The sequence below is a fragment of the Cyrtonyx montezumae genome, unplaced genomic scaffold (genome assembly GCF_038088225.1).
Source record: "Cyrtonyx montezumae isolate F1298 unplaced genomic scaffold, pur_monq_1.0 scaffold_17, whole genome shotgun sequence".
Classification (NCBI taxonomy): domain Eukaryota; kingdom Metazoa; phylum Chordata; class Aves; order Galliformes; family Odontophoridae; genus Cyrtonyx; species Cyrtonyx montezumae.
The window spans coordinates 29,063,384-29,075,994 of NW_027071903.1; the positions used below are offsets into that span (position 1 = coordinate 29,063,384).

Sequence of the window (12,611 nt, forward strand, 5' to 3'; positions counted from 1 at the left end):
TTTTTGCTCCTGCAGAGTTCTGTCACTTCAGAAAGCATCTTTGAAACCTGAATCCCCGTGCCGGAATCGACATTTGTACATCAAAAAGGAATCGAGGGGTGAGAGCCTGGAATTGGGTGGCCACATTCCTTGCTGTGGTTCTGGGTTTCAGAAGAAAAGCAACCCTACCAAGATGTGAGCAAAGAGATGTGAGCAGGAACTTGCTGCCCCTGGGGAGGGATTCCATTAGTTCTCATGTCTCCTTCCCTTTAAGTAAGGTTTTCCGTGCTCACTTTCTTTCTTCTGTTGTTAATCTTAGAAGGTCAAAGCACTGTTGCCTTCAGTAGCACAAATTCCCACTGATCTGCCCTCCTGGTCCTCTTCCAACTGAAGGCTGCGGATGCTCCATAGGTGTCAGGAGGGCTGGTAGCTAGGTGAGGCATTTAAATGTTTTTTGAGCACTCTAAAAGATCAGATGGAATATCTGGAAGTAGTTGAAGCTCTAAGCAATCGCACTGGAAAAGATCAACAAAACCTTGTGTCCCGGTAGGGACAATTTTGTCATGACAGGAAGAACTGACTGTGTGCACAGATTGCAGAGATCACCTGCAGAGCCCTGGAGACTGAAGATTTTAGGGAAAGGAAGATCTGCCTCGTGGCAGTAATAAAGATTTACATTCACCACTGAATTTGGGGCCATTCTTTCCTCTTGTATCTCTGAGAGCATGGGCTGCAGGCATTATGAACTCATACATCACAGAAAAGAGACGATTAAGTCTTGCTTGGACTAAACAAGGTCAGGAGCAGCTGCAGGGGATGGGACTTCTGGCAGAACAGAAGGCAGCAGGGATGGGCAAATCAGAGGCTGATGAGGTTACATTAACAAAGAGACATAAAGACAGCACCATTCCTACCCAAATGGCCCAAAAAGCCGGAGTCTTTTTATGGTTTACTCTTTATGCTCATACTGAAAACAGAAAGAGATGCAGAGAAAGATGAAGAAAAACCTGATGCATATTAGCATCACTTGTGTCAAGGTGAGTAAGAATTGCAACTTATTCCTCCTGCCTGAGCAAGGCAGGGGACCTTCCCCTCAGTTCAGCTGACAGAAGTTTGGCCTTTCATCAGTTTAAAGAACAAAAAATTCTTTTTTTCTTTTTTCGAAGAAACAAAAAAGAAGTATTAGTGCAGGTCAAAGTGTGCCTCATTTTGAAGTAAAAATAGGTCACTTTGTGTTTTCTCTGATATACATCCCCTGCTGGTTTTTGCCATGGGAAGCCACATTGAAGAGCTGACAGCAATGTCATGCTATGTCACATTGGTGGAGATTCCTGGAGTGAGCAAGGCTTCTTCACAGAGTGAAACACAATCGTTTCTACATGGCTCTGCTGAAGCATCCTTCCATGAAATTCCAGTCTAGCAGAGAAAGTTTGCCTGGGGTGGAGATGTACTCAGATGTTCCCCTACTGTCACAGACAAACAGAAAGACCCCTGACCCAAAGATGCAGTGATCAACACCATCATGGTCCGCACGGAGCTTCACCAGAGAAGCTGAACACAAACAAGAAAGCTTAAGATGCCAGAGGTCCCTTCTCGGGAATCTCAGAGAACACGATGCTGTGATGAAGAAATGAATCAGAATATGAAAGTGAAAGGCTCAAAGCTTTTCCCTACTGTGTTCCAAGCTGCTGTTAGAGGTTAGCTAATGAGATGAGGGCAAGGCTGGTGGCAGCACCTGGGCTCGGCTTCCTGGGGACAGGGCTGGAAGGAGGTAATGAGGCTGTTAGTAAGATTAGCTGAAGCCGAGTAGGCCGTACCGATCTCACACAGGTCCCCTCCGTAGCTGGGAAGGCATAAGCATTTGAAAGAGTCGATGCCATCAACGCAGGTAGCTCCGTTCAGACAGGGGCTTGAGTGGCACTCATCAGTGTCTGCAAGAAATCAAGGGCTTCCATTAGGGCTCTGGGCAGAGAACTCCACCAAGAGGAGAACTTGTTTCCTTGCATGTTTAGGAGGGAATACTGGTTGTTTTGCGAGAACTTGTTCAGGTCTTATTCGGAAACATACTGCCACTGCTGCTGCTGGAGGAATGAAGGCAAGAGACCCAACCCACTCTATGAGGAAGACATTCCTTTGATGTCTCCTGATGGTTGAATGCCACTCCAGAGATATCAGAGCAACCTCAGCAAGACATTTCCAGTACACAGCACTTGGTGGCTTTGACAGCTGTGGAAACTTCCTTGTCCACCATCTACCTGATGGGCAGAACACACCAGCTTCTGCTGGGTCACAACCAGAAGAACATTCTGAAACAGATCCCTGACACACAGCTGGCATTGCTGGAGACGGTTTTTTCCTAATCACAATGTAGATGAAGTCCTGGGGTCATCTCAGTGAAGGTGAGTGCAGGAAAGAAAAAAAGTAGGTTCAAAGGTGGTGCAGTATTCTCCCTTTCAGGATCATAAGAAAGACTATGATAGCCTCTTCCTTTTGGAGAAGAACATTGGAGCACAGTGGAGCTCTCCACACTACTTGTTTTTTCACTTGTAATAGGACTGGAAGAAGCTCTGCATCTTTCTCAGCTGTCAATTCCCTCATGGTAGTAGAAACTTTTCCGACTTTCCCATCTACAGCAGCCCTTAAGATGCTTTCTGCTTTCCCAGAGGTGAAAAGAGAAGTTGGTATGGGAAGAATTGGACCTCCAGTGTTTCTCAACTCACTAGTTAGCACAAGCTTTGATGCTAAATGCCATCATCTGGTAGCACTGCCATACTCTGTTGAAGCACAGACACAGGTCACAGGTAGGCAGCTTGATCTATGTATTAGAAAATCTAGTTTGTGCTGGAATTAAAGTTCTTCTTCTAATATATCTCCAGGCATGGCCTTAATTCTACTTTCTGAGCTTAGGAATGAGAAGGAAAACTATTCAGAGATGTTCAACTCAAGAAACAAGACTAATGAAGAAAGTGGATGGACTCTCATGCAGGTTATGTTAAGAGATTGAACAGATCTTCATGCAAGACAATGTTTCATTCTTTTACACTCAGAAGAAATAGAATGCAGTGAAAGTGCTGACTAACACTCCATGCTCGCCTTGTGGGTGAGAGGGGTTAGTGAGGAAACATTCGAAGACGATGAACATGCCAGCTGTGGGAATACCAGAGCAGAGTAGCAGTGAGAATGTCTAGTTGTTCAGTGGCCAATATCTGATGTGTCAACTAAAAGCTGACATGCTCTGTAGTGTGCCTGAATGATGCAGAGAACTCTTCCTGACCTTGGATAGCAAATTGGTTTGTGCTTTGGAGCATGAGGGTTGTCTTCTTTATTCTAGATCATATCAATATAAGCAATATATTCTCAGATGGCTGATGAACCTCTTAATGCCAGTTTTGCAGTTAGTTCTTCACTGAGAGAAGGAATTTCTTCCTCTGGTTTCCCTTCTAAATACTCATGAAAGCTTTCTGGATTTCTATATTCAATGCAATGCAAATAAAATTTGAAATCTTGTTTCCATGACATTCTGAAATACGCTGAGACTTTCCAGGACACATCGGGGGCTGTGGGCCTGGTAGGAGAGAGCAGCTGCAGTTGGTTGGCTCTTGGAGTTCTTAGGAGACAGAAAACATAGCAGAAAAATGAAATATCCTCAGGATGATGGCAGCTCTAGAGGATCCTTGGGCTTCCCAACAGCAGTGGCAGTGGATGTTTGCATTGATCCCAGTGGGCTTCAGCTGAACAAGGAAGGAAAGGCTCTCCTTTGTCCATCAGGCTCCATCATAAGGAAAGCACACTGCAGAGGTGGGAACAAAGCACGTACAAACCAGAACATTTAGTGGGGAAGAATGAGTCTTTGGTCATACTCAGCAATGTGGACTAAAGCTTTGGTGCACACAAGATCTCATCTGAGACACGTGGGACATGCTGTGAGCTGCCATCCCTGGTGCTGAAGGAAGAAGGAGCAGACACACACATGCAAATTCATTGCCACAAGTCTCCAGCTGGGAAATAACACTGGAACTGAATTTCCTATTACAGATATTTATATAATATTACTGTGCATATTATATCAGCTGTAAAAACAAAGCTCTGTGAACAATATGTATGTTAGATACATACACAGATATACTTGTACAAAGCACACAAAGAGAAAAAAGTGCATACTCATCAGCAGAGCTGGAAAACAGACAGCAAATACAAACGAGACAGTATTTTTTTTTCCAGAAGCATGATGCAAACAGCTGGAAAGAAGACATTTTAAGCACATGATAATCATAAATACCAAACTCCCCCTTCAGCCCATGTGGTGTTGAGACAGTGACTGAATCTCCATCTGGATGCTCAATCATAGAATTGTTTGAGTTGGAATGTCATCTGGTCCAGCTCCCTGCAATGAGCAGGGACACCTACAGCTTGATCAAGTTACCAGGCTGGTATCAGGAAACACAAACATGTTGGCCAGCAGGAGAAAGTGTTGCTGACACTGGTCCTCCCAGAAAATCTGGTCTTTTAGAAAGGTAAGCTTTAAATTAGCCGCCACGCTGCCTCTGGGAACCCTGACAAGATGGTGTGGGGGTATTTCTAGGATACCACATGAAAGCCGTAGGATTTACGGGAGGTGAGAACTCCAGTAAAAAAATCCCATTTATCACTCAATTGTTGGTTCTTCCTTCTTAACCTTTTACACACCATAAGTGCATCCCCTTCTGCAGGGTTTGTGGCTGGGTGAGGTCAGTAAACCACTGTGCCCATCCCCAGCAGGAAAGCCTGCAGCAGGGGGGAGTTTGACACCCTTACACAGACATGAGCTATTTGTTTGCTTGGGTGAGCAGTCATTCAGAAGTCAGCTCTGCTTTGAGGTGCAGCTCAAGAGCTTATCAGCTAACAAGAAGAGACTACTGCTATTATTACCCAGTGCTAACAAAGGACAACTGATGTGGCATGGGATGCAGAACAGAGGCATCCCTGGATTTCAAGAGCTTCAGCTCTGAAAGAGAGACAGGGAAGAAAATGCTTTGCAGTGCTGAGAATAGGAAGCTCACTTACAACTTTTTATTAACTCACCTCTCAGGGATAAAGCAAAATCAGCATCAGTTTGGGAGATGATTTGCACCCAGTTAATACCACCCAGAAGTTACAAAAGATTATTCAAACCTATTGTGGCAACAGATTCTATTTTATACTCCTAACAGGACCTAAGGCCTAAATTTTGGATAATTTTAATTGATGAAATAAAAAATTAAAACAAAAAACTCTAACGTAAATAGGGTCTTGCATCTGGAAGTTGTAAACTGTTGGCTGGCAGAAGCAAGGGGAGTTACTGAGTTACAGTGCAATCTTTGAATTTGCTTCACACCATTTTCTTCCTCAGCTTTCTCTTACACTGCCAGATACTTGCTATATTTAGTCAGTACTATTTTCTTTTGATGCAGCTGAACACAGCATAAGTATTCACCCAGTGCCTTTGAAGCCAATGTGCAGTACTAGATCATGGAAACTGGAAAGAGAAATCCTTTAGAAATGAAATAAATCAGTCCTGGTTTTGCTCAGAAGGCAAATGGCATGCAAAAGTGAACGCACAGTGAGAGAGAAGGGAAGGCTTTCAAAATCCTTCATCCCAAGCTAAGAAGAGAATACAAGACAATGCAGTACTAATGTTTCTTAAAACAACACAGTCTATGCGTTCCTCTCAATGACAGCCTGTATCCACGACAGCAAGAGTACTCATGAAACAGTGCTTAAAACAGTTATGGAGGAGAAGCAGACAGCAAATGGGCTGGGTGCTATCACCCATCCCCTGAGCAAACTCTAGTTTTACTCAAGTTGTGAGGAAGCAGATCAGAAGAATGCTCTATGATCTGGATCCCTGCTTTTGTTCTGAATAGAGAAACACATTAGGCTGAAACACAAGGCATTTTCCAGATGTCCAACAGTCCCTGATGTGCTCCTCACCCTTTCTTTATACACCCTCCTGCAGGTGTGATTATCCAAATGGGATTCAGAGATCAGCTACACCATTATCTCTAAAGACTGAGATACAGTTCCAGGTACAAGTTCAATTTGCCTTTCAGAGACTCCAGGGAAGTTTGAACTGATCACTCTAAATAGAGAAGAACATCTGACTGACTGACTCCTACAAGGAGAGAAAAGGAGCTGAGAGCAATTCCACCACATTTTAAATAAAGTACCAGCACAAAAAGCCATGCAGGCAGCTAGTCACTTATGATGCAATTAAGTTACTAAAAGAATTAACTGTAAAAGTTAAACCAAAGCTGCTTCTGCTAGGATCTTTCAGAACAAAAACCAACCAAATAAATAAATAAAATGCAATCCTTTGGTTTTCTGGGATATGAAGGAGGAAATCCCATCAATACCTTTTCTCACTTGGATTCTAACTGCCAGCTGCTTTAGGGTCATTGGTAGAAGACTCCACAAGTTCTTTTTGCCAGAGACAAGCTGAACTTAACACAAATTGCTGCCATTTCAGCACATTTCTATTTTTCCCTTGACTGAAATTTTTATGACATTGGCTGGTCAGACTGCTCCAAACCACAGCCTTTCACTGAAATGCCAGCATGTGTTTCTCAGATAATAATTATTTGTCTTCAAATGTTACCCGAAGCAAAAAGACCCACTGAGCTGGTGAAGCTCTGGATGGAGAAGCCAAGTCTGTGGCTGTTTCTTCATGCTGTAGGCTTGTAGGCTTCCCATTGTCATGGAGGAACCCAACTGCTCACAGGACACGTGCAGGCAAAGCCTTCCGTTTTGTTAAAAACTAAAGAATATTTGGCATTCCAAGTGTTAATCTCCAGTCCTCTTGTGTTTGTGGCTTTGTCTTTGAGAGAGAAGTAGAGCCTACAGAAAAATGTAATTCTTCTGAAGTCGCCCCACTAAAAAGAATCAAACTGGAACACTTAAATGGCAGGACAGGAGCCCAGCAGCTGCGTGCCCTGCCCTGAGCTTTGAGCTCCTTCTGTGAGCTGAACTGGAGTCACCCATGCCTTAATAGTGCTCAAAATGCATTGCATTTAATGAGCATCCACAACACCCCACAGCTCCAAGCACAGCACGAGATGAACATACTAGAACTGATCCTCGTGCAAGTGCTGATGTTAAAGGTGAGGAAGATTCAGGTGAAAAAGAAACCACAGCGCAGCAAATGGCATTTTGGGTTCCAACCCATGGTTCTTCCCTGTAGGCTTTTTGCATTCACAGTGACTCTGAAGAGAAATGATTTCAGAAGAGGTTATCTGAGGGTATTTTTCCTTCTTTTCTCTTCTTCATCAGCACTTTGCTCTATTTTCTAGAGGAATCTCACCCCTGTGCAGAGGTGCTGCACATTCACAGTCAGCAACACTTTCTTGATGCCTGGATGAGCCTCGTTCAGACCCCAATCTGGACTGCATTTCACCCTGAAGAAATACTACAGCAAAGCAGCTTATCAACAAAACAATTCTTATACCCCAGGTTATCTTCTAGAGAAGCAACAACCAAGCACGTGTTCTGAAGCCCATCTCTAGTGTGTAAGGAATCCACAGTTAAGCTTTATGCAGTTATCACTTACCTCTGTCACCTGTTAAGAAACCCCAGCTGCTCTAGTGCCATTCCCATGACTCACAAATACACAACACATTTCACTTTTGGAACACGTTTCAAACTTTTTCACACATGAGCTGCCTGACACATGGTTTTCTTTCAAAATGCTTCACAAGAATGTTGGCTAACGACTGCTGTGAAGAATCTGGCAGTAGCCTTGTGGGTAATTTATTAAAAGAATAAGGAGTGAAATAAAACAACACTTTGGGGCCAATTTTTTTTCCTTTTGCTGATCCTTGTTGGCTGGTTCCCTTCCTTTCCCTTGTCCTTCTGACTTGTTTTTGCCTCCAAGCTAGGACGTGGCAGCAAGCGTGGCCCATGAGGGGGGCAGGAAGGGTTTTGGGGGCTTTCTGCAAAGACAGCTGGGATGTGTGGGGAGCCAGGCTGAGTTGTGGTCACCTGTTTTCTCAGAGGGAAATGATGCAGAGTGAAAAGCATTGACTTGTCCAAATAATTTTGAGGATGAGAACGAAGCCAGAGACCAGGCTGAGCTGCGCAGAGCCCTGCATTACAAGACCCATACCAAATCCAGGCCTGTCTGTGCTCACCAGGAAGCAGCAGTCCAGGAGGGAGCACGGGAAGGGAGTGGAGTGAATACTGCTTTTGCTTGAAGCAGATCTCTTTGCAAATGCATTTTGTGCTATATTTCTGCAACATGGCCAACGTGAACAGAACCATGACACATCTAAAAACACCAGAGATGTGTTTATGTGACAAGATGAGTGGTTTTGCAATGGGGCCTGTGCTCCAGAGCCTGCTCCTGGCTGTAGCAAAGTGAAACCAAGCCATTGCCAGGGATGATGTGGGACATCCTGCATTACTGGGCTCCTTCCTGGCCAAGAAGTGGCTGGCAAGCATGACAGCCTCCTTGCTTGCCTTCTCATTGCAGCATCTGCATGGCACGTAAGCACTGCTTAGTGGAGTGTCATCAGAAAGCTGGTGAAGCATTTCCACCATACAAGGTTACTCAGATTTACATGTTGCATCTGTTTCCTCTTGGCAGCAACCTGTCCTGCTGAAGCACCAAAAAGGGGCAGGGTGAAAGGAGTGCATGTATCAGCACAGCTGCCAGGAGCTATGAGCTTTGCACATTTGTACTGCAGGGAGCAGCGTGCTCAACGCAAATGCTGCACTCACCAGCGACAAGGCTGAGAGCAGAGATCTCTGCCCCCAGCTGGCTTGTGCCTCAGCCCCTCGGAGCTGCAAAGCAGCTGATGGACGGCTGCTGTGGAGCAAGGGCTTGGAAACACCCAGGGCAGCAAGTCAGCACATCATGGAGAGAGAAACAAAACAGGGCAGAGGTTTGCAACATGCCTGATCCAACTTCCCAGCCATGTCTCCCAGCCAGCATGGAAGTCTCAGGCGGGTGGAGCTGACTTTGTTCTGCTTTTCACATGATGAGAAAAAAAAAATCAAACCAAACCAAACCAAAACAAAGTTGTTTTCCTGAGATGATAGCAATGGCTAAGAGCAATTTCAGACAGGGTGTGAATGCTCTGGTGCCTTCCACTGGTGTATCACACCCAGTGGCTCACACTGCTCATTCACAAATGCATTTTTTCCAGCCCCTGCTCCAACAGCACGAGGGGGAGAGGTCACCTTTGTCCCAGCCATCACCCATATAACGCAGAGATACAGGGATACAGGTAGGTGATGCCTGGTCATACTCCTGGCAGGTGCCAGCTCCACCAGGAGCAGCAGCCAATGCCTGCTGCCATATTGCTGCAGGGGAAGGACCCCGTGCACCTCCTGATACTTCCCCTGGGCTGGTCCTCAGCTCTGCCATGGGCAGGCAGGAGGAGATGTGCCCCCTCCCTCCTTTCCCTTCCTCAGTGTGTTAGGATTGGGAGAAGGCACAGTACCTTCTGTCGTGGGTCCCAGTGCATCTACTGCTTCTTGGGAGGCTGGATGCAGGGCAGCAGTAGCGGTGGCTGGCAGAGGGGAACTGTGGAGGACAGCAGCTGTTTCTGTCTCCTGTCCTGACGCCGCAGGAGTGGAGGGTTCTATTTCAAGCTGAGTCTCTTCAGTGTTTCCTGGTCCCTGTGTTAGTTCAACATCTGGAGTGCTGGTACTAATTACAGCGTCTGGGACAGAGGTTTCCCCTGAAACACTCGTGATCAAGTGTGATGTTGCATCAGGAATTTCCTTCTCAGGAGCACCAGAGGGCTCACCACCGGCCAGAGTTGTGGCAGCAGTGTCAGTGCTAGCAGCAGGCAGCCCAGGAGTTTCCCCACTGGTTTCATGGACAGTGGATGTCTCCATACTAATCTCAGGATAGGCAGAAGCTTCACCGCGGGCTTCTTCACTTGTGGATGTTTCTACTCTAATTTCAGGAAAGGCAGAAGTTTCCCCACTTACTTCTTGAGTTGTGGCTGCCTCTATGGTAACCTCAGGATAGGCAGATGCTTCACCCCCAGCTTCTTGTCTCGTTGAAGTTTCTATGCTAATTTCAGGGAATGCAGATGTTTCCCCGCTGGTTTCATGGACAGTGGATGTCTCTATGCTAATCTCAGGATAGGCAGATGTTTCACCCCGGGCTTCTTGACTCGTGGATGTTTCTATTCTTATTTCAGGAAAGGCAGACGTTTCGCCGCTGATTTCATGGACAGTCGATGTTTCTATGCTAATTTCAGGGAATGCAGATGTTTCTCCGCTGGTTTCTTGAATTGTGGAAGCTTCGATGGTAATCTCAGGAAAAGCAGATGTTTCACCCCGGGCTTCTTGACTCGTGGATGTTTCTATTCTAATTTCAGGAAATGCAGAACTTTCCCCACTGATTTCATGGACCGTGGAAGTTTCTATGCTAATTTCGGGAAAGGCAGACGTTTCTCCACTGGTTTCATGGACTGTGGATGCTTCTATGGTAATCTCAGGAAACGCAGACGTTTCACCCCTGGCCTCTTGACTTGTGGATGTTTCTATTCTAATTTCAGGAAATGCAGACGTTTCCCCACTGATTTCTTGAAAGGTGGATGTTTCTATTCTGATTTCAGGAAATGCAGACGTTTCCCCACTGATTTCTTGAAAGGTGGATGTTTCTATTCTGATTTCAGGAAATGCGGATGTTTCCCCACTGATCTCTTGTACTGTGGATGTGTCTGTGCTAATTTCAGGAAAGGCAGACGTTTCCCCGCTAACTTCCTGAGCTGTGGATGTCTCTATGCTAATCTCAGGGTATGCAGATGTTTCCCCACTGGTTTCTGGATTTGTTGATGTTTCTATGCTAATCTCATGGTATGCAGATGTTTCCCCACTGATTTCTTGAATTGTGGATGTTTCTATACTGGTTTCTGGGAAGCCAGATGTCTCACCACTGATTTCATAAGCAGTAGATGTTTCTACACCACCTTCTGCAGACGTTCCCCCGCTCAGGTCACCAGATGCAGAGCCCTCACCACTTGGCCCAAAGATATAGGGAAACGTGACAGCTGTTTCCCCACCCAGCTCCTGTGAAACCGTTGGCCTTGTCACAACTTCTACTAAATCGGAAGTGACCAAAGTGACTTCTGGAAGTCCCGAGTGCTCCCCACTAAGATCAGTCACTGCTGAAGGTTGTCCACTCAGATCTGTGGCTCCAGAAATGTCTCCACTGAAATATGGGATCCCGGATGGCTCTCCGCTGAAGTCTTCTGTTCCTGAAGGAAGCCCACTAGACTGCACAGCTCCAGACCCTTCTCCAGACAGTCCTCTGTCTCCAGAAAGAAATCCACTGATTTCTATCATCCCAGATGGTCCTTCTCCCACCTCCTGTGCAATCGATGTCTGCGTTACAACTTCTACCAATGTGGTATCCACGAGAGACACGGTGGGAAAGCCCGAGGTGAGCCCACTTTCCTCTCCAGATGTGAAGCCACTGGTGACTTCCACCCCAGAGATTTCTCCTCTGCTGTCAACTGCTCCGCTTGGAAATCCGCTCATCTCAAGCACTCCAGAGGCACTCCCACCGAAGTCTATGTGTCCAGAAGGCTGACCACTGACCTCTAAGCTCTCAGACGCTGTGCCTGATGTCTCTCCTGAAGGCAGTCCACTGATCTCTAAAATCTCTTTTGCTTCTGCTTCTGCTTCTGCAGCTGACGGGGTTGTCATTTCTAGCAGGTTGGTATTTATGAAGGTAATGCCTGAGGTCTCACCACTTCCATCAACACCAGAGGTAAGGCCGCTCACGTCCACCACGCCGCTCACCTCGGGTGTTCCAGATGGTTCCCCACTGATGTCCAGTCCTGAGGGATACCCACTGAGCTCAGGCACCCCAAAAGGCTCTCCACTGAGCTCAGGCACCCCGGAATGCTCCCCACTGAGCTCGGGCACCCCGGAGAGCTCCCCACTGGTGTCTGCTCCCGAGGGCAGTCCTCTGGCCCCACTGCTGTCCCACTCTGCAGATGGAAACCCCGACAGCTCTCCTTCACCGCTCACTCCAATCGATCCTTTTCCCTCCTCTTGCTGTCCTGGTGCTGCCGTTACAACTTCCACCAAAGTGGAATCCACGAGGGAGACTGTGGGAAAACCAGAGGTGAGCCCACTTTCCTCTCCAGATGGCAGGCCGCTGATGAGCTCAGTGCCAGAGATTTCTCCACTAAATCCAGAATGCAGACCACTACTTTCAGCTCCAGATGGCATCCCGCTGACTTCTGGTATCCTCGAAACAGACACTGATACCTCTTCCTCTGCAGAAGGGAATCCACTGGTATCAACAGTGCCAGAAGGCAACCCGCTCACGTCCCCTGAGGGAAGGTCACTTTCTCCAGGTACAAAGCCACTGCTCTGCAGGTCTACAGATGGTAATCCACTTTCTCCGATCCCAGAGTGTTCTCCACTCAGTTCAAAACCTCCAGAAGTTGGTTCTCTGCTCGTGTCTGGGGCTCCAGATGCTGAAGGTTCACCACTGGCTGGGTGCTCTCCAGACTCAGGGAACTCTGCAGGCACTTCAGGGATGGAAGCATTGGTACTTGTTTCCTCTGGTATTACAGTAGCTGGAGGAAAAGCAGATGGTCTCGCTGGAAAAGGAGGGGAAGAAAGAAAGGGAAATAGGACAATTAGTT

At 46.5% G+C, this 12,611-nt stretch overlaps 1 protein-coding gene across 1 annotated transcript in view; it reads right to left on the bottom strand.

Moving 5' to 3' along the window:
* ACAN (aggrecan) overlaps positions 1–12,611 on the bottom strand; it is a 41,864-nt gene that overhangs the window by 2,838 nt on the left and 26,415 nt on the right. Inside the window, exons 12-14 of the mRNA XM_065733996.1 lie at positions 10,637–12,566; positions 9,435–10,576; positions 1,797–1,910 (exon numbers count right to left, since the gene is read on the bottom strand). Of these exons, the coding sequence (XP_065590068.1) occupies positions 1,797–1,910; positions 9,435–10,576; positions 10,637–12,566 (3,186 nt within the window). The remainder of the gene's footprint in view (positions 1–1,796; positions 1,911–9,434; positions 10,577–10,636; positions 12,567–12,611) is intronic.